Below are 23374 nucleotides of genomic sequence, written 5' to 3'. Positions count from 1 at the left end.
GCAGTTTATAGATGTGGGGAAGAGACAGAAAGAAATGAGAAGGGGGCAGCTGGTTGCAGTGAAGCGAGAGAATGCTTAAAAATATTTATTTTCTCTGACTTAACCATTAGTCTTCCCTATCGAAGAATGAAAAGTATATTCTCTTTCATGTCAATATTTTCTAATTCAAAAATCAACTATGAACAAAAGGAAACATTAAGCTTCATTACAGCAGTCATTTTGTTTCAAACTGTGAACCTGATATCCATAAAGCCTTGTGGGATCTATCATGGTTTCATGAAATCAGAGAGGAAAAAGTCTGAAGTAGGAAAATTTTATTTTACTTTCTATTTCTTCTCAAAACCAGATAAAGAGAGAAATATGCAACAAGACCTTGCCTTCAAGGCTGGAGCACAGAACAATTCACAAAGGTCTTTTTGTTGGACTGGGCTTTGAAATGTTACAGTAATTATGGTTATATCAACAAGTAGAGTTTTAGTAATTAGGCTTTAGGTAATTACAGTGCAGCTTATATATGACAACTTCACTAATTCTCTTTTTAATAGTGGTATTCTTTAGGGTTTTTGACATTTAAAAGTTTTTATATTGCTTGTTTTTCAGTCTAATGTTTCTGAAAAAAATAATTGTAACTGACATTGTTTCGTTTTTAGAACTGTTTGTCATTCCTACTGATTTTTTGCTACTCTGGATTAAGACTATTAGAGTTAAGACTCTTACTCAAAAGTTATACTTAGTTAACCTAAACATGCTGATTATATTTGCTAAAATTGAAAGCATCTCATTTTAACTCATAGCAGTTTGATTTAGCTATATTTTAAAAACCTGACAGCATAAGAAAGCAAGCTGTCAAAGTGGAGCACAGAACAATTTACAGTTGACTGTTAAGCGCTTAAAAGGTAAATGCCAGTGATTGGCAATGATCATTCTACATTTATTACACAGAAGCTCAGCAACATTGATTTTATTTCTTAGTCACTATGGCTCAACATTAAAGCAAGCTATGCCTTGATTTCTAGATTGCAGTTTAGTTTGTGGTTAAAACCACTCATTGAAAGAGGTTAGAGTTGAAACCACCTCAGGGTGATTCACAGTCCATGCCAGACTTCTGATGTCAGGTTTTTTTCTGGCATAGAGTGTGTTGATATTTCATTCTTAATTTTAAGAATCTCTTTTATTTTGCTGAGAGAAATGGATTTTGGCAAAATACGGATGATTCTTTCAACATTCCATGCATTCATGTAAATGATGAGGCAAATGTGGATTTCTGCATCAGAATAGCATATTCTCATAGATAACATTTTTAGAAGTTCAAACCCCACCCCGTACCATTTTATTTATGTCACCACTATTTTGGTACTAGATAATGTCATATACCAATTTCACTATGTGATTTTTATTTTGTAATTTTTAAATTTTAGAAATCTATTCTGATTTTAAACGTGAGAAATGTAAGGATTTTTTGCTTGTAGAAGAGAATTTCAGGAATTTGGTCTATTTGCTGGGCTTTTCAATTGATAAAATTTAGAATTTGGTTACCATATTAAGTTTTGTCACCATAAAAAGCTTTAAGGCCAGCCGAAAGATTTCAATGAAAATTTTTAAAAAACGTTAAAAAAACATTTAAAATATTGTGCTCATCTACTTTCCATGCTGTAAAGAGTGATTGAATCAGGCGTGTTGGTTGAAAGAGCAAAATTATGAGGACTTTCCACTATTAATAAATTCTTTTCTCTTACGACAGACTTCAAAGAGTCTTTGGTGAATGCTTCAGCCATTTTCTTACAATGGAGTGGCTTTCTTCCACAAGGAAAGGAGCAGTATGGAGGAGAGGAAGGGATGGTCTTGTCTACTTCCAGTTGTTTTTTTTTTAAAGTTGGCTGCCTCTTTTTATCTTCAACTAACTGTCAATGGAGAAATAACAAACTAAGCTGCAAGGCAATAAAGGCATTTATTTGGGGTCTTAGAATTGCTATTCAGGTAGCAACCCAAATCCTGTCCCCTCTTAGCATTTGTAGGCAAGGGTTTTTAAAGAAAAGAAGATTAGACAAGTTGTTTGTGACCTGTAGATTTTGGGGGGTACTCTAATTGTCCTTCAGATTAGATAGTTAACTGAGTTCTTTATCTTGTGGTTTGTTTATGGTGTCTGGATGTCTTCAGGATTTTCAGGAACTCTGTTGTTTGAGGCTTTTGCATCCTGGGGCAGTTTGTGATATCTGGCTGAGACCTGCCTAAGCATTACCTCCAGAACGACCTCCTGACTTCATTTTAAATCTCTTAGCCATAGAAACTGTTTTGTTTTATTTTAATGTAGCATACAGCAAATTTAAATTTTATCAGAGGTTTTTGAAGTTCTTTATAATCAGACATGATAAGTACTTGGAAAACTTCCCCCTTTCCAGCCTTGCTCTTGGCATAGTAGCCATAGGCACAAAAAAGGGATAAAATATTAATACCTTCCCTTCTGCCCTGTTTTGCAAGGGTGTGAGTAGTAGATGAGTACTGCCATTCACTTTTAATTGGAATGAAATTGATATAGCCTTTTGGTGCTATTGATCAAAATTTAAAATATCTTTATGCTCTGGCACATCAGAAGTACTTTCACATGTGCACAGAGAAATATGTATAAGGATGTTCATTACCGAATTCCTTATTAAAAATTAGAAACAAAGTCCATCTGTCTGGGAATGGTTAAATAGATAATGATACACACATGTCATGGAATACTTCTCAGTGGTTAAATAGAATGATGTATATCTGTATTTATTCATAAGAAAATATTTCTGTAACCTGTTATATGGGGGGAAATATATAGAATGATCCATTTGTATAAAAATAAGCACGTAAGCATAAAGTATCGCTGTTTGTATATGTGTAAATAAATGCTTAGGGAAAGGTCTCAATCAGTACATATTAGACTAAAAACCATGGTTATCCGGGAAGAGAATAAAATGCATTCACATGTTTTGCAATTAAAGTGAGTTGGTGGAGCAGGAAAAATGCAGAGTTGGAATTGCTTAGTACTTTCTTCCTGGCTGATATCTAAGAATGGGCCCCACAGAAGTTGGATATCCTGGAAAAAATTCCTGTAAAAGTGTTTAGAAGAATTAATTTATCTTTAGATAGACCAAACACATCTGATAAATACACAAACACATATATATATCATGGCCAGTGGAGTCTATATTTCATAGACATGCTGTTTTATGAAATGAGAATGGGATTTTTATGAGCCTGTTATATAATTTTAAGTGTGTATCTTGTTCCTTATGGAGAAGAGCACAAATAGTGAAATGTTTTAGCTTCTATAATTATTAAGAAAGTATGAATGAATGCCTACTGTGCTTTGCACTCAAACAAAGTTTGTAGGGAGATAAAAATTTGGGGCAGGGACCCTCACTTAAAGGGTTTTCAGTCTGATGGGGAGCTAACTAATCTATGAAACAAATAACAACATATAATACCAGATACAACTGATTGTGAACTTATGGTGAAGACAATATGCTGAATGAGTTCAATTTACAGGGAAACCAGTAAGATCATGATAGAATGGCCAGGAAAATCTTCATGAACAAATGTGTTGGACTCAACATGGAAGTAGAATGCATTTCATGAGCACAAGAGCATGGATAGTGAAAGATCATAGAGGTAAGAATGAGCATCAGGTGCTTCCATGTCAACGAGGAAACAAGCAAACTGGAGCAGTCAGTGACTATCTTGAAGAAGATTACTTGTCAGGGAGTCAGCACAGTTTGATTCCAGCTCTGCTGCTAATGAGTTAGTGACTTAAACAAGTTTGCTTTGCAAATCTTACCCTAAAGAAAGATTACTCTTAGGTGGCTTTTATTACTGCTTCTGAAGTATCTTTCTCATCTGTTGTGTTTTTATCAAATGTCACAGGATGGCTATCTTAAACTTCACGCCCCAGTGCTCTGTTTTTCCACAATTTAGCTTATGTCCTCAATTTATGGAGATTGAGCCTCACAATGTAAAATGCCCAAATTTCCGACCTCTTCATGTCTTTATTTTCCTTCTTTGCTCATCTTTTGTTCATTCCTTCCTATTTTTAGAGGCAGAGATGATCATGTACCTCCTTTCCAAGATTAACCCTCCCGTCCCGTCTTCTTTATAAATCCAGCTTTGATCCTTCCTACCAGAAGTTCCCTCTTTCTCCTCTAAACTTCCAAAACATTTATTCATAACTCTCTTAGAGCACTGTCATAATCTAAATATGACAGTTATATGTGAAAATATTTCATGGATTGTAAGCTTCTTGACAGGATGGACAGATTATGCCTTATGTTTAACACTGTGCATTTATATGGCAGTCACACAAGAAGTATCTGAATTGATAGAATGACTGTATCATGGAGAGCCTTAAAATCTAGCAGTGTTTGTTTACATTTGGTATAGGAAAAAGGGAGCCTCAGAAGGATGTTTTTAGTTTCATTTTCTTTCTTAAGGAATTAAAGGATGGAAATGTAGATTTACCCCAAATAATTGTGTGGTAGAGTTGAGAGGTAAAGAAAAGATAGTCTCCAAGGCCAGCTGTCTCTTGTAAAAATTTTGGTTTGAGGTAATGAGGACAAGATTGGAGAAGGGACAGATATGAGAAATATATTTTGAGAACACAAATAGAATTCGATGACTGACTTGGAAGGGATGCAAAATGATATTAGAAAACATTTTCAATTAATGAGATAAATACATACTTTTCCTCTTTCTATAAACTATAACTTTACAGAATGAAATCTATCTCTTAACTATTTCTCAATTTTTTTTCCTTATTATAAACTTTTAGTAAACATCAAATGTGCCTGGTTCTGCACTAGTGTTCTGGCACTAGAGCACTCATGAGGATCTAAAAAAGGATACACTCATGAAAATAAATATTTATAATGTGGTGCTATGGGCACACTCTTGGCACACTGCTATGAGTGCATCCTGTGCAGACTGTGGAGAGGGGAGTAGAGCTATGCCACTGAATATAGAGTTAAGTGAGCTAAATAACAGGAAACTGTCAATGGGAATTCTAGAATAAAATTTCTGCATGTTTTTAGTTTGATCTGCATTATTCAAGTCGTGTGTAGGTTTTTTTTTTTTTTTTTTCTGGTCTTTGCATTGTTAAACATTTTCAACTGAAAAATAGATTGACTTAAAGGAGAATTAAATGAAATAACCACCACAATTTTATTTGAAAGTTTTATTATGAATAGTGTGTCCTCTCTCACACCCAAGTTGAAACATAAGATGTAAGAAACATCTGTAGACTCATATCAAATATGTGCACAAAATTAGTCTTAATTATGAGTCCAGTAGTATCGTAGGATCATTCTGCAATGAAGCTTCATATACTGACAAAGTGCTTTACAGATACTTTGACACTTGCCTGCTCTAGGATTAGAATTAAATGGCCAGTATGGAAGAAGAGGACATTATAGTCAGGAATCATAAAAATCAGCCATTTGTGAATCATACCCTTAGCTAATTAAAATTTCCCAAAAATCACTTTAAATATTTGAATCAATATACTAGACTATTTCAAGAACTATCTGCAAGAGCCATTTTTTTTTTTTTTCAGGTCTGTCTTTTTATTATCATATGAGATTTAGCTTGTAAATGCTGCCTTTTGATTATTCTGTCTGAATGACATGCAAAAGGCTTCTTAAAAAAAATAAGATACATTTTTGGGCTTTCAAAGAGTGCTTCCAGATTTCAAATCTCAATTTCAGAGCATTTCTAACTTGGTATAACTTGATGTAAACATGTATAGTCTAAAATGCCTATTATAGTCATTCATAGTCTAGAAGCAGGCATAAAATTAGTGTAAGACATCTCCATAATGTGAGGTTTTCATCCAAAAAATAAAGGGTAGTGAAAGATACCACAGTGTTTCTTTTTAAAATTAAAATGACTTTAGAATTACAGATTTTTTTCTTAACAAAGAGGCTTTTTAAATTACAAACTATAGAACATTAGTAAAAATATAGCCAAGTTAAAAAAATTTAATCACCTATAATACTACTATGCAGCGATAACTCACTGTTAGTTTTGATGTGTCTATCTTTTGCATGCATGTTTTTTATGTTGTTGAGTTCATGCAAAATGCACAATTTTGTTATCTTGCTGTTTTCACTTAACATCATAACCTAAAGTTTTTCACTTCTTAAAGTTTTTATAACATAATTTTAATAGGTACAGAATATAGCAGAATGTAGACATACCATAGAATAAAAATCATTTATCAAACATCTGTTATGTGTCAGTCACTTTAAACATCTGACACACGTTGTATCTAACCTGCCTAGCAACTCTGTCAGGTATGTGGTATTATCCTCATGTGATGGATGAGAAAACAGACTAGGAGAGGTTAAATGACTCACCATGGTCATATAGATAATATAAAAACCTTTGATTTTTCTGTTATATTGTGATGCCTCCATTTTAAATAATATTATTTTATTGTTGATCATTTATATTGTCCCCATTTTTTGCCATTATAAATGCAGCTATAATTACCATATTTAACCATAAAGCAGATTATGTTTTATGTTTTGCCAAGCCACCTTTCGAATAGCATTTGTATCATATTCAATTTCATAGTGAGGTGGCAACAATAGTGAATATTATTCCTACCCTTATTTCTAATCTCTAACGTCTTAGGGGCTTTTGGAAGTCATTCAATCCTCTGTTTATTTTTTTTTCCTCCATAATTGACACATCTTACCAGAGTGTCATCCAATAGGACCCTAGTGAAGAGTCCTTAATTAATGTTTGGAAATTAACCTGCCTGTGCTTAGTGGTGGTTTTTGTTGTTGCTTTCATGTCCAATATTATGTCTGCTGAAATCTTACTTAATCAGAACTAGCAAACTCTTGGCCCAGTTTCTAAACACTATTGTAAGAGGCTAATGTAAATGAGCATAGCATACCTCTGGAGTAGTTCTAATAGGAGAAATTTAAATGGTTCATAAGTTTTTCTGTGTTATAGCTGACCAAACTTATAGTATAGAATTATCAGAATATTTTTTATTGTCAATGATTAATTCTAACCCTGAAAATGTGAAGAGTAAAAATTGGTTCCAATTAATTATTTCTCAAAAGTTCAATCACTGATTTCTTCATGAATTTATGATAACAGGATAAGGCTTATGATGCATGGTAACTACCCTCCCAGGGTGTTAAGGCTTAATTTATACTATAGATTGATGTTTATTTTCTGTAAGTGTTGTAGTAATGTCGCATCCAAGATACAAAGTTGATCATCCAACAGCTATTTGAAAAATGACCAAAGCAAGAAGAAGAAAATGAATGGACTTTAGAAGGTTGCCAGAAGTTGAAAGACATCAGAATGTTTGTCTACAAAGAATTTAGTGTGACACAGCCACCTGGCTCTTTAATTTCTAACACTGGAAACAACTATTTAATTTAAAAGTAGAGGCTACATTTGCTATTTCTGTCTGGCCCAGTAAGAACATCATAGCAACAATTGTAATTTGACATGAGAAAAGAAATTAATCAGCCACGACAAAGAAATATATTGAACTAAATTCTTGTTATTATTACTTTTTTTTGGTAATAAAATGAACTTATGATATTTTCTAATGTATGCTGTTTGGGAAATTGAATTTGATTTGAACCTTTTATGATAACAGACTTAGGATTCATTGTATGAATCCAGGTAGTTTGTTTATATATAGTTTTGCCAATAAAACTAGAAAATGCCTATTTTTCTGCTTTGCTTTTTTGTTTACTCAATAGTGGCTGATTTGTGCTTAAGATAATTTGTGCTTAGATAATACGGAAAACTAGAACTCACTTTTGTTTGTAAGTGTTTTTGTTAATTTTGAGTAGATTTTTTGTTTGTTTTTTTAACTATAACGGGTCAGCTTTTCAGAGAAGTTTTAGAAATTTGTTTCCCCAAATTATATGTATGTTTTTATATATAACCACTTGTTCTAAATTTAAACATCATCACACAGATTCAAATGGGGTAATTATTATAATTCCAAAATATATATTACTTTGCAATTAAATTAGGACTTACCTAAAGGTCAATATGTTAAAGTATGTCACTCCTAACAATTCATTTAAAAAATTGACTTAGAGCTGCATATTTCATTATTTCTAGAAGACAAGTGAGCATAAAAAAGCTTTCAATTTGATTCTAATTGATAGAGTACAATGTGTGGGTCCTTGGTACTAGAAGTTATAGATCTTGCTGAAATAGTACTTCAAAGAAATTCATAAATATCCAGTTGATAGCCTGTGACAGGGAGAAGCTCCTCAGATTTTCTAAAAAAATAAATTCCTTTTTCTCTATTCACAGGAAACCTGTCCAGTTTAAGTCGTCTTGGTCTTAGATATAACAGACTATCGGCAATACCCAGATCGTTGGCAAAATGCAGTGCACTTGAAGAATTAAATTTAGAGAACAATAACATTTCTACTTTGCCAGAGGTAAGAAGTTGACTAGGGAGAACTCTTGAAACAAGTGTGCAAGATAACGAAGGGAAAACTAGTCAAATCTTTACATATGGGTAAATAATTTGGTGATTGGAATTACTTAAGTAAAGAGTAACTATGGATGAATAGCCACCACTATATAAAAATTTCAAAAGAGAAAGAATGAGTATAATTATAGGAACACATTAAAAAGAAATTTTAATGAGCAGAGCAAAGAAGAAACCAAGAAGAAAAATCAGTGTACATTCTTCTTTAACATCATGTAGATCTTTCTCATTGTCATTTTGGAAATTGGCAATAAGAACTTATTAAGAAAAAGCTGTATGGCTAGTTTTAAAGCTAAACTACCCCACCCAGGTTGGGTTATAGAAGATGATAATGTAGAAAGATGATAAATGTAAAAGAATACTATATAGAATGCACTATTTATCATCAGGATTGATATTAGCTGTAACCCTCCTGTGACCCAAATTATTACCCAATTTATGCAATAATGTTAATGCCTATTTAGTATATGCCAGCCACTAAAAGCTGTTGTTTTTTAATGGATTATTATTAATTTGGATTTTGTTGGTTCTATTAGAAAAAATGTTTCATTTATTTTGCTTAGGAATTAATAGGGTAAGATATACTTTTTTTTTAATAGATATAACATCATGTTTCTCTCAACATTGTTTATTATGCTTTTATTCTTACCTTTCCCTTCTTCTGCTCTCCGCTATTTTAGTGTACCAAACAACTTGTGGCATGTTTGCTTCTTATTATCCAAGCATAATATCTTATTCCAGTGTTCTAAAAAATGAGAGAATGGAATTGTGGATTTACGGATTGACTGAGCTTTTGCAGTCTTTTTTAAAACAATTAAAAATGTTTTATGTAAATGGTCCTGTTATGTTCTGACTGTTGTTACTTTTTCTGATTGTAGATAAATTCAGGCTTCATTTGAATTAAGAATAAAGGTGTTTTGGATGAATGTTTTTCAGATTTATACTTGGATTTACGAAAACAGTTTAGGTAGATGAAGCGCTAGGTTTGTAGCAATTAATATATAAAATAAATTTATTCAATTCATTTGTTTCTTAGGGATACTGAATAAAGTAACATCTATTAATTTGGCTCTTATTTATTAAGATATTTGAATTTTCAGAAAACAGCTTGACCTGGGTTCAAAGATGAATTTCCCAGGATTATAGTTTCTAGGGTGGACCAGTTCACCAGTACTACTTAAATATGACAGTATTTTACCTGTAGCAAAAGAGTGCTATTGTTAGTAGTAGTTTAAGCTGGATAAGAAGTAGAATCCATGGATATGGATATAGCTCTGAGAATTAGACTTGATTTTTGTCTTTCTCTGGTAGTGATAATTTAGAATGATCAAAATGGGTGAGGTTTTACTGTTTAATGTCATTCCTTTTTGTAAATAATGACTCACATCCATAATAAAGCAAACAATTAGCACACTAATTAGGCCTTGTTCATATTCTTGTTGGGTGTTATTTGTGAGCTTAAGTAAGACTGACCACTTTTACAATGTCAATATGCATAAATATGAAGACTGGGTTTATAATTAAAGTTCAGAAAGTGAAATATTTAAATATATGTAATATAATTTTATATATATATATATCCAGTCTTACTGTCAATGAAGGGAAACTAATATTGTTGGATACCTATTAGGATACAGTCATTGTGCTTGGTACTTTCATATATAATTTTTTGTGACTTGAATAAGTCAGGATTCATTTTTGACAAAATTATAAAGAATACTGCTCTTTTCAGTCTGTATGTGGAAAAAGGCATGTGTGTTTCTGAGTGCGTGTACATGTGTATGTAAACTAGCCCAATTTCAGATAGAGAAACTATGAGGAAAATCCTTGATTGGTTTTGTCAAAGTATAGGACAGCATTATTTAAAAGTAGTCTGTGTGATTTGGAAGCAGCATATTCTTAATGCAAATATGCAATTATGTGCATTTATAATAAGCACAGTAAGGAAAACAGCAAAACCAATTAGACAGCACTTAAGAAACATTCAAACTGTGTTATGTAGGAAAAATCAGGGAAGTGGTTTTCATTTAGGCTGGAACTCATATATTGCTGTAATCAGACCTGGCAAAATGAATATATATTTTTTCATTTGAAGACTATCTGAAAATATACTTGTTTTAATGTAGACATATACCCATACGGAAAAGGAACTTAATAAATTTAAGCGCATACCATGCAATTTGTAAGGCTGGAAGTTCTACATGTATTATCTCATTCAATCATCACAATAAGCGTACTAGTTATTGGGATATTCTTACCTAATAGGTAACTAAAACTTAAGAGAGGTTATGTTTTTGGCTAAATTTTATTACCTTAAAATATTTTTCTGGGAATGCAGTGAGAGGTATAGTAACTATTTAATTCACCAGAAGTCATGAAACGGGATAGAATATTTGAGATAGGAAACCAGATATGTCTGACTAAAGCAATAAGGACCCCAGCTTCACAACATAACCTAAGAATGAGAGGTTGGCGAGTCACCTTATTGACCCTTCTCAGATACACTGAAAAAAAGTTAGTTTTAAAATGAGAATAACTTTTTTTTTTTTGCCACAAAACTCAATAAATCTCCTTTATTTTCAATTAAATAGTCTGTAGACATTATTTTGACTGCCAAAGTTTTCTCACCACCGCTCTTAACTGTGCTCTTCATTTTTACTATGTTCAGCAACAGAAAACATTAAGAGTAGCTTCTTAATTTTCAGTATAAAGAACAAGTTTCATTTTACATTCAATTATATAGTTACTTCATTCCTTCACCTGGCTTTGAAAATCATACTGACACCTCAGGTACTAAGTCTTCAGTTTGCTGGTGGACAGCTGAAATTCAAACATTATTTAAAACCTACACACACTTCACACTGTACTTATTTTCTCATTGCTTTTGCTTTTACTCCCATCTAAAATGTTTTCTTCTATTTCTCTGCATATTTAATTTTTTTTTCCTCCTTCAAGATCTAACTCACTCTCAACCTCATTCCTGTTTTTCCAGCTATTCTAGCATTTCTTCTTTTTCTTTGAACTTAGAGAAGGGATTTAAAGGTTAAGCACTTATCGTATGACAGGTATTGCAATGCCATTTAAGTATTTTATCTCTTGTAGTCCTCACTACAACCTGTAAAATAAGGCATCATTATTTTACAAATGAATAAACTAAAGTTCAGAGATGTAATTTGACCTAAGTCACAAAGCTATTAAAAGATAGAGACAGGATTCAAAACCACTTTATAGGCTATACCAGTGTTTCTCAAACTTTAATGTGCATGCAGATCACCTGGGAATCTTGTTAAAATCCAAATTCTGATTCCGTAGAAGTGGGACCCAAGAGTCTATTTCTAATAAGCTTCCAAGGCATGCTGATGCCTCTCTTCCTTGAACCACACTTTGAATGGCAAGAGTCTAGTGTATATAATTTATTGGTTATGTATGATAAAGTATTTTCTAATTGTTTCCTATCTATGCTTTATTTCCCTAAATAGGGTTTAGTCTTCTTAAAGCAGAGATTGTTTTATAATACCTAAACACCTAGCTGAAGTGGGGGGATAAGTAGGAGACTGTACTAAATAAGTACTTCTTTGATACCTATAGTTCCTCAGATATTTTACTAAATAGAAAAGCAATGTATTATACAATATAAGGAAGTATAATCTTCGGGGTTTAATCTTCCTAAAATGAACCATTAAATTACTAAATAACACCTAGTTGTTTGCTCTGTGCCAGGCATTATGTTAATCTTAATAATTTAGAGATTGGTGCTTAACCAAAACCCAGATAAAATTGGTCGTATAGCAAGTGGCAGAGTCAGGAGTTCACCTGGGACTGTCTGATACTGAATTTCTGCTCTTTGGAGGTGACAAACTGGACACTTCTAACCCACTCCTCTCACACACAGGCATGTTTTCTTTACTCTTTAGAGTATTTTAAATAAAATGAAGCTAAAGAAAAAAATCAGATTTCATATAAATAAATGAATTTTCAATTTCTTATTGAAATCTGACAAAAATGGGTCCATGTTCCTGCATGGCAACAATTAGCTAGCACTTAACAGTGGCAACCAGTATCTGTCATTTTTTACCTGTCGGGCCTTTGGGGGAATTTGTGTTTGGGACTGCTGTTTCACAGAACGTCTTGTTACTGTTCTAATTCTTATGTTTATTTCATTTTTTAGAGTCTTTTGTCAAGTCTTGTAAAACTGAATAGTTTGACCCTAGCTAGAAATTGCTTCCAGTTATATCCAGTGGGTGGTCCATCTCAGTTTTCCACCATCTATTCTCTCAACATGGAACACAATCGAATCAATAAAATCCCATTTGGAATTTTCTCCAGAGCAAAAGTATTAAGTAAGCTGAATATGAAGGTAAGCCTCTATTTCTATTGGAGGAAACACACACACACACAAAAGACCATTACTAGTACTTGTACTCATATTTAAGATTTCTCCATTGGTGTGGGGAATGGGTACTTTGCTGATGAAGTTTAAACTAATAATTAAGGTTATTTCAGGACCATTTGTACTAGATAACAAATTTATTAGAACTTCACATACCCTTAGGTGTTTGTTCTAAAGATAATCATGACTGTTCATAAAAGTATAGCTGTAGGAATATTTATTACAGAACTATCTGTTTGATTGGTATCAACCTATACTAATAGGGATTTAATTTTTGGAAAGTAATATATCTTTAATGGAATACAATGGAGCCATTAAAATTATACTCTTGTGTAGAAGAATATTAAATAGTTGAAATATTCAAAATGTATTAAGTAGAAAAAAGTTAAAGCACTCAAGAATCTTTGCCTATGCATACTTTCTAAAAACTCTTTTAAATATGCTTAATGATCTATTAAATATCTATATATTTATATAGATACATATAACCTGTGTTTACCAAAATATGTTTAGCTTTGGATATCAGAATTATTGCTGATTTTTATGTTTTATTTGCTTATCTATATTTGCTACAGTAAATGTTTCACATTTATAATAACAAGCTTTATTGCAAAAGAAAGAAATGAAAAAATCATCTAGTCCAGTGTTTTAATTTGTAGTAAACAAACTTTAGGCCCAGAGAAGAAAACTGAGTTGGCCACATAACGAATTCATGGCTAAGGTAGGACTCCAGGAAACTCAGTTTTCCTGCTTCCAGGCACAGTGTTGTTTCCACTGTATCACACTACATCCTTTTGTTTTTGATAAACTATTTGAACACAATGTGATTCTGTAAAGTATAGTCTACATTTATAATTTCTTGATTCTGTCTTCACTTGTTCATCAATACAGTATTTGATATCTTTTATGTTGATTATTTGAAAGTATATAGTAATTAAACTAGTGGAAATTCAAGATAATCTAATCTTACGCAAGTGTAAAATTTGTTGTTAATCAGTCTGGTTATTTCAGATTTAGGTACCAGTAATGATCTTAATTCTGAGTGTTCAGTTTGTAGTGAGACATTAGAACAAAATGGTCCAGTATTTTTTAGTTTTTGCATTTGATTATACGTTTTTATAGACATGGTGTTATTGCAGTGTGTTAGCTTGGAAATGTTTGCTGTTTTCAATGAAAAAAAAATAAAACTTTGCATAAGGCTTTGACTTAGTTTTTCTTCAAACCTCATGACAAATATTTAACAAAACTTTTTGTTGAAAACTGTCAAAATGAAACCTGGCATTTTCCTCCTGGAAAAGTACCAGTAGTAAATTTTTTAAAACCAAAATGTTTTATCACACTATAACTATCAAGAGTTTAGGCACAGATATGTTTCTTAAAATAGTTAATAAGTTTAAATACTATACTAAAAGAAAAATTTGGTTTAGAAATTGATTTTGGCCACTCAGGATTTCTCTTATGGATAATTTTGTGTAAAATGAGACAAGAAAATCATATGCATTAAAGAAAAATTAGAAAATATAGATTAGCACAAAGGAAATAAAATAATCCTACCACTGAGAGGTAGCATCATTGTTAACATATTGGCATATATCACTGATACCTAACTGGGAAAGGGGAGCTGATGGTCCCTTCCAAAACCCCCAACACAGAACAGTATAGCAAGAGTTGTTATTGATGAAAGTGTGTTTTACAAGTAAGTGATGTAGAGGCAGGATAAAAGTGTATCATTGACATGTATTTCACTTTTTTTTTCTGTGTATGGTAATATCTGTTGTTTTAACCAAATTGGGTATTTCATCATCTGCCTTTAATGAATAATAAATATATTTGACCATGACTTTTAAATGACCTTGGATTTTTAAATGACCTTGTAAAATTGTAGATACTTAATTAGTACTTTCATGATTTTTAAATGACCTTGTAAAATTGTAGATACTTAATTAGTACTTTCATGATTTAATTTGTTATCTTAATAAGATTTTCTCCCTTCTTCTGCTTTACTGCCCAGCATCTCTAGAATTGCTGAGCTTATCTGGGTTTCCTTGTGAGTTACGATTGGATATTTCTTCCTCCTTTGTGCTCAAAACTTTATTTGAGCATTCACATTTTATTCAGTGGATTCTATACATTATTGTGAAATGGGGAAAACATCATATTTACCACTAGGATCTTTGAAATTTCACATGTTGCTCTATGTAGTGTATTTTTCCATTTCCATTGCAGATAACTAAGTAGGGAACGAACTTCCAGTTTAACCTCAAAATTAAGACCTTTTTACAACAAGAAAATTTTTGGAGGCTTAGAGTTTTTGTTGCTGCTGTTGTTGTTTTTTTCTATATTTGTTTATCTTAAAAAAGGAGAATAAAGTTTTCTGTTTAATTAAGAATTCTCTTTCCAATGGGATGTATGTGTGTGTGTCTGTCTTTGTTTTTGTTTTGTTTTCATGGGTTTATGTCTTTAATGCTTCTTTTTGTCCTTGTTAGGACAATCAGTTAACATCACTACCATTGGATTTTGGAACTTGGACCAGTATGGTAGAATTGAATTTAGCCACTAATCAGCTCACAAAGATTCCAGAGGATGTGTCTGGTCTTGTTTCTCTTGAGGTAAATATATAAAAGCATTTAGAACTGCTCAGACTTCTTCCACAGTTATCTCACTTATAAACTTTCAAATTAAAATAAGCAATTTTTGTTTGAGTAATGATCATAATTAAAAATGGTAGAATACACAACCCTATTAGGATGATGAGGTGTTGACATAATTAATCTAGGCTAAATGCTTCTGAGTTACTCTTGCCCACTAAGCAGTTGATACAGAGTGCTATAAAGTGCTTTAATAGAAAGAAGAGGACACAAAACTTAGCATCTTTTAGTACATATTTTTTCTTAACTCTAAGAACCAAATTTTTCTAGCAAAATAATTACGGATTCTTCAGACTGGCATTCAGAATCTATTGTCACATGACCCTGCTTACTCTTCTATCCTAATTACCCACCTAATATTTTATTCACTAGTCAATAGATTATTTTCTTTGTTGGAAGTGTGTTACGCATATTTCCAGCTGTGTATATTTGATCCTTTTTGTTACCACTATCTAGACTCCCCTCCTCTCACACCTTTAATTTCTTCTTTTAAAGATTTTTTCCATAATTAAAGATTCTTCTCATTGTCAACCTCCTCAGTCAAGTATGAGTTCTCCTGCTTCTGAATCCCTAGTTTTATGTTTTTTCCATATGTTTGTTGAAAATACTAATAATACATATTTTTGTTTCCCCTGTATTCATTTTTTTAAAATCTTATTTCCCTATTTTATTATTTCATTTAACAAGGTGAAATAGTATGGTGTAATGGTTAAAAAGCATGGGCTTTGAAGTCAGACAGATCTGGATGTAATCATAATTTTCTCTCTGGTATATTTATGGCTTTAACCTGCCCAAGCTTCAGATCCTCAGCTGTAAAATGGGAGTAGTATGTATCTCACAGGGTTGTAGTTAGGATGAAATGTTTTTATAATACACTTAAAGCATTTACTACAGTGCCCTGCAACTAGCTTCTGTTATTATTATCTTGGTCTTATTGTATATGTTTATTTTATTAGGGGGTATTATGAATTTGGAGGAAATAAATGGACATAAAAAATTAGCCAGAACCTTATGTAGAACTTTGGACTCAGCATTCTTTCCACTATCCCCATTTTCATCTTTATCTCCCCATATCCCATTAGATTGTAACTTCTCTGAGAATAAGATCTATCTTCCCCTGCCTTTTTTTCCTTTTTTCATTATCTTGCAGAATGCCTTGCAATGTTATTAAATACACTATAAATAGCTGTATTGGATTGCTATAGGCAGTTTAGAAGTCACCTTCCTTAAATGATGGTTTGTAAGTTTTGAATAATCATTTTCTGATTACATAATTTGTAGCGGTTCAGTATCAAAATATAATATTAGTGCAATAGTAAATTTTCTGGGGTTTTTTATTTAGTTAAAATTAAGTTACTTCTTTCCTTTTATTTTCATTAACTTTGACTTAATTAAAAATCTATTTTATTTTCAGTAACTAAGGTGATTTTCTTTTTTGAATAGTAAGATAAATATTTTATATGTTACTTAATTGAACATTATCCTTAATATTCACTGTTTTAGAAAATTAATATTGCTTAATAAATTTTAGACCACAAAATGGTTATATATAATTCCCTTTCATGAATTGTCAAACACTATCAATGATTTCTCTTTAGGTCTTAATATTATCAAATAATCTTCTGAAGAAACTTCCCCATGGTCTTGGAAACCTTAGGAAGTTAAGAGAGTTGGATCTAGAGGAGAACAAATTGGAATCCTTGCCAAATGAAATTGCTTATCTTAAAGATTTGCAGGTAAAACATTGTGGTGGTTTTATAGTTATATGATTAAATTTCTTGGAATCCATTCTAAATTGCACGTTTTTCTTAAGAATTTGGTCTAATTCTTGGACCAGATAGATGTTCCTATCACAGCCTTGATAGGACTGAGTTTTATTTTCCTGTAAACTATCTGCATTTGTCTTCTTGACAAATGACATTTTTTGAAAGAAAAGAATATGACTTATTAAGTGATTCTCATCCTATTCAATCTAAATTCCCTGTTAATTTATTTTATTGGCTTCATAGATATACTATTTTAAGTGTAACTGTCTTTTATTTTGTTAATCTTTTAGAAATTAGTTTTGACAAACAACCAATTGACCACTCTTCCCAGAGGCATTGGTCACCTTACCAATCTCACACATCTAGGCCTTGGAGAGAACCTGCTTACTCATCTTCCTGAGGAAATTGGTATGAACTCTTTGGGTGCTTAACTCTGTATTAATAATTTTCTCAGTGTGTTCAAGCAGTATTTCAAATAAATATGACAAACTACTGTTTCTCTGAACTGAGGTTACATCAGGCTCAAGATTTTTGTTTTATAGTGCTCCAGTGGTTGGTTAATTGGTTTTGGTTAGGTTTCCTCATGAAATGTTAGGATAATATTGTGTTTTAGAATGTTTTAGAATACTTAAATTTCCAATATGTTTTGTGTATAACCTCAATTTTAAAAGATTTATATTTCTTCCAAATTTAAAAATTACACAGGCTTGCATTAAATTAATGATGTCATATTCCCAAAGAACGTGTTCCTCTCAGATTTTAGGATTGATTTTATATTTGAGAGTATTTTAGAATTTTTCAAGTGTTTTCACAGACATTATTTCATGTAATTAGCATGATCACTCTGAATTTGTAACCCTGTTTTACAAAGAGAGAGTTAATAAACTGAGGTCACATAGTAAGAAAATAGAAGCTTCTAAATTAGTAATTTCATGTATCATATTCTCACCTCTAAACCATGCTGTCCCAGAGTCACTATAAATGAATAATTAAGAGTGAGTTTTGGAGTAAAATGAAAAATTGAAAATTAGCTTTGCTACTGTTAGTTTTGTGACTTTGACTAAGACATATAAACTCCCTAAGCCTCAAGTTTCTTAACCTGTAAAATAAGAATGATAATGGTAACTTCTCATAGGGTTGTTCTGAAGATTAAAAAAAAAAAAAAATCTTGTGAATGAATTGATTACCTTCTAGCTGTTATTTTTAAGTTATCTGCTCATCATTATCAAATATTCTAAATTTTAAAGTTTAAAAATTAGAAACACATGAGGCAACTTTATACTATCATTTTTAGTATATTTATTCACCTGGTTCATGCAGTTGTTTGAGGTACTTGCCTAGAAGGTATGGTGTCCTAAGACAGTCTAAGAAAATTTTTACAAAGATTTCAGATATTGATTTTTGCCTACTACCAAATATGTGATAATTCTCTTAGTAAAGATTTATACCAAGTAACAAAAACATTTCTACACGAGAAAATTAGCAATATGAGATTGTCACATCAACAGAAAAGTGATTCTAAATACTTACTGTGCAGTAAACTTACTGTGGAGCTTTGAAAAAATATGTATGGATGTATGGATGCCAAGCTGCACCAGACAGAATCTCTGGAAATGGTGATTCTGCACCATACAGAATCTCTGGAGATGGTGCATATGCATTTCTGCACCATACAAAATCTCTGGAGATGATGCATATGTATTTTCGAAAAATTCTCCAAGTTTGAAAAACAATCATAATGGAAGAATACCTCTTAATAGTGTAAGGCAGTATTAAATTTTTTTCAAACTTCATTGCATATATCACTTTGGGAGCTTTAAAAAATATTGAAGCTTGGGGCACAATCTTAGAGATTCTGATTTATTTGGCATGAGCTGTGACCTGTTTTATCTATCTATCTATCTAACTATCTATCTTGTTTATTTATTTATGCAATTTTATTGAGATATAATCACATAATGTACAATCATTTAAAGTGTACAGTTGTTCACAATATCATTATATAGTGGTGCTTTCATCACCACAATCAAACTTTCAACATTTTCATTAGTCCAAAAAGTAAAATAAAAATTAAAATAAAAAATGACATCCAAAACATCCCATTCCTCCTTCGCCCCATTGTTCATTTACTTTTTTAATACAGTTTAATTGAGATATATTCACACACCCTACAGTCATTCACAGTGTACAGTTATTCACAGCACCATCATCGAGTTGTGCGTTCATCACCAGAATCAATTTTTGAACCTTTTCCTTACTCCAAAATAAAAATAAAGGTAAAAAAAAGAACCCCTAACTCTTTCCATCTCCTCCATCCCACCCTATCCTTCATCTAATTTTTGTCCCCATTTTTCCATTCATCTGTCCATACACTGGATAAAGGGAGTGTGAGCCACAAGAGTTTCAGTCACACAGTCACACTATGCAGTCTTCGTACTTACAGAATCATCTTCAAGTATCAGGGTCACTGGGATGCAGTTTTTTTTTTAAAGATTTTTTTTTATTAATAATTCAGTTTTATTGAGATATGTTCACATACCACGCAGTCATACAAAGCGTACAATCAGTTGTTCACAGTACCACCACATAGTTGTGCCTTCATCACCATAATTAATTTTTGAACATTTTCATTACCACCCACACAAAAGTAATAAGAATAAAAATTAAAATGAAAAAGAACAATTAAAGTAAAAAAGAACACTGGGTGTTTTTTTGTTTGTTTTTTGTGTGTTTTTTTTTTTTGCCCCCGTTTTTCTACTCATCCATCCATACACTGGACGAAGGGGAGTGTGATCCACATGGCTTTCCCAGTCACATTGTCACCCCTCATAAGCTACATTGTTATACAATCGTCTTCAAGATTCAGGGGTTCTGGGTTGTAATTTGATAGTTTCAGGTATTTACTGCTAGCTGTTCCAAGTCATTAGAACCTAAAAAGTGTTATCTATATTGTGCGTAAGAGTGTCCACCAGAGTGACCTCTTGGCTCCTTTTGGAATCTCTCAGCCACTGAAACTTATCTGTTTTAATGTATGACCTGAGATGTGTTTTAAAATCTCCCCAGTTAATTTGAGTATGCTGCAGTGTTCAAGATCCATGGTTGTAGAGCATTTTAAAACTAAGGAAAAAGAGTAAGAGGTAATGTGTTTAGAGTATATTATGCCCAGGATAGCATCATGACCAGTTGAACTTTTTAAAAAATTTTTTTTTTTTGCAATAATAATTGATTTGCTTTTTTTTAAACAGGTACACTGGAGAACCTTGAAGAACTGTATTTGAATGACAACCCCAACCTGCATAGCCTTCCATTTGAGCTGGCTCTCTGCAGCAAACTTTCAATCATGAGTATTGAGAACTGTCCACTCAGTCACCTTCCACCTCAGATTGTTGCTGGGGGGCCTTCTTTCATCATCCAGTTCCTAAAGATGCAGGGTCCATATCGTGCCATGGTCTGATTCAAATCTGCTGGTCCCACACACTGTCAAAAATAGACTGCCATTAATGTTTCATATCTATATCTGTATCTATTTATGTAGATATTGATATATATGGCAGATTTATAAAGACTGCATTATGTGTTTCTGCTAATAGAGGAATCATAGCCATTTAGTTGTTTTGTTTTGTTTTTTTATTCTGTACAAAAGGCTTATATAAGTTTTCTTTGCTGAACTTGATGGATGTTTTTTTGTTGTGTGATCTGATATGCCAGTTTGCTTAAAACATTTGCCAACAAATTATGAAGTTATTAAATTTAAAGGACAGAGGTAGTATAGCTGACATACTTTCTCTTAGGAAAAATAGTTGGCAAACAATTTTGTTGCAACTTTTCATATACATTTTCCCCTTACTAATAGTCAGCGCTCTCTGGTATGATAGGCCCTGAAGGTAGAAGTTTTCTTTAACTTATTTTGAAATTTGAGATTTAAATTTTATATATTGTTTACAGTCAGAGTAAATCACTGGATTTTTTTTGGGGGGGTGGTTGATTTGCTCTGTTTTAATCAATCAAATCTAGAATTTATATCCTCTGCTAAAGAGTTTGCATCAGCTTGTTTAAATATTTAAAGGTATTTCCTTGTTGAAACAACTGGCAAAGTGAAAAGATGCAGTCAAATATTCTAGAATTCCTTTTATTGTGCTTCTCTGATCAGTTGTGAAGCAGAGTATCTGAAGAGAGTCTGGGTGGGAGTAGGGTATTGAGACTTTTTCTAGTATTAATTATCTTCTTAAATTTGGGGACAAAAACTTGTAGTGAAAAGGAGTTTTCACTCCTAGAAGTTGCAGATCCAAAAAAGTGAACAATAATTTGGCAAAAAAGAAAAAAAAAAAAGAATTACACATGAACACACACATTCTATATATGTATATACAATGCTATATAGATATGTATTTATTATCTCATAAACCATAATAGGTAACTTTTAAGGATTTCTTCCTATCCTTGTACAATGAAATGAATGTCTTTCTTTGAACACTGCATTATATGTACGTTTCAAGGTAATTTAACAGTGTACTATGGTTTTATATCTTGACTTGCCTTGTACATTTTTCAATTCTGGAACATTTGCATTTAAGCACAATATCTTCACACTGTGCTGTATTGCTGCTGAACTAAATGCACTTTTCCCTACATGTGGGGCACTGGCTTCAAACAATTCAGTTCAGTATCATTAATTTTAATCCCATCCTTCCTTTCTTGGTCATTAATACAAGTATGGAAAAGAAGCACATTGCATAGAAGGCACTGATAGATCAGTGGAAGTTACAGAATATGTGCATGTGCTTTTTGACTATTTGATATATTTTCTTTCGCTTTACTGCTTTTAAAGCTAGCAGTATTGTAAATGTGTGCCCCTTATATAGTACTCTTACTTTTGGTAGTGTCAGTCTAAGTCAATGTAATTATTGAGGAGACTCAAAGAGCAAGTGTATTCTAGATCCTAAAAAATACTTCCCATTTAGTGAATATTATGTGTAATTATGTATTGCTGCTTGTTTTTTTGCCATGTAAATGGGCATTGTGTTTTAAGTAAGACAGACCATTTTTGAAACAAGGCTATAATATTAAGATTGAAATTAAGAGTATAGTTTCGCTTTTCCTAGCACACAAATTCAGGGCTAGGGTTGGGGTCAAACTTATATTCTTAATTGGCATTTTTATCAGAATCAGCTTATAAGTGGAAGGCAGGTGAAGATATAAAACCCTAGAATGCTTAAATGTGCTGTAAAACTATTGTAGATGTCACTGGATTTTACCAAGTAATATCCTTTCTTTTTTCCATCCACTGTGGCTTTTCAGTTAAAATTTTGTTTATAAAAGGAATTTGTTTATTACAGCTCTACCTAGAGCTTGTGTGTATGTGTGTTTTTTTTAAATCTCACATCCAGGTGTGTTTATATATTAAGATGATAAAACTTGAACTCTAAAGTCAGTAACCTAAAAGACTTTTTTCAAGTCTTTTCTTGAAAAAAAATTTGTTTATTATTTTTAAAGATGAAAATAGATATGGTTTTTTAAACATTTTGGTTCCCCTACCTTTATTTACATTATTTTGTTATAGAAGTACAGAACAATCACAGTCTTACATGTAGCAAATAATATGTAGCTGGGGAGTTATAAAAGATTTTTAAGGAGTGTAAAACATATGTCCTCTTTATGGCTGCCACCTTATGAGAGTCCATGAATTTCACTACTTCTGTTGAGAAACTAGAATGGCCTCTAAGTAGAATATCCTTGTGAAATCAAGATATTTAATATGTAAATATCTGAATATATTAAGGGATATTGTTGAATGACTATATATGAGCTAATACTTTTTCTGAAACTGCAATGGGATTAATTGGCATATCCAAAAATTTTATTTTAGGGAAATTATGTTTAGTCCCTCCATGAAGCTCCTGTGATTAAATAAAACAAGAATGTAGTAGAAAGTTACATTGTAAAAACATTGCTTTGAACATTATTTTTTGTTAATATATAGTAGCATATTATATATGCTACTACAATGTAATGCAATGCCAAATAGTCCTTCTTTTGTGGAAGTTGAATACTTCTTAATCCC

At 32.1% G+C, this 23374-nt stretch overlaps 1 protein-coding gene across 1 annotated transcript in view; it reads left to right on the top strand.

Moving 5' to 3' along the window:
* SHOC2 (SHOC2 leucine rich repeat scaffold protein) overlaps window positions 1-22648 on the top strand; it is a 174004-nt gene extending 151356 nt beyond the window's left edge. Inside the window, exons 4-9 of the mRNA XM_037803767.1 lie at window positions 8326-8456; window positions 12678-12866; window positions 15386-15508; window positions 17146-17283; window positions 17604-17721; window positions 20559-22648. Coding sequence (XP_037659695.1) covers window positions 8326-8456; window positions 12678-12866; window positions 15386-15508; window positions 17146-17283; window positions 17604-17721; window positions 20559-20767 — 908 coding nt within the window. The 3' untranslated portion in view covers window positions 20768-22648. The remainder of the gene's footprint in view (window positions 1-8325; window positions 8457-12677; window positions 12867-15385; window positions 15509-17145; window positions 17284-17603; window positions 17722-20558) is intronic.
* Window positions 22649-23374: the final 726 nt, after the last annotated feature.

This window comes from Choloepus didactylus, chromosome 15 (genome assembly GCF_015220235.1).
Source record: "Choloepus didactylus isolate mChoDid1 chromosome 15, mChoDid1.pri, whole genome shotgun sequence".
Classification (NCBI taxonomy): domain Eukaryota; kingdom Metazoa; phylum Chordata; class Mammalia; order Pilosa; family Megalonychidae; genus Choloepus; species Choloepus didactylus.
Note: the sequence above shows the minus strand (reverse complement) of the source record. Positions and strands in the feature narration are given on the sequence as shown.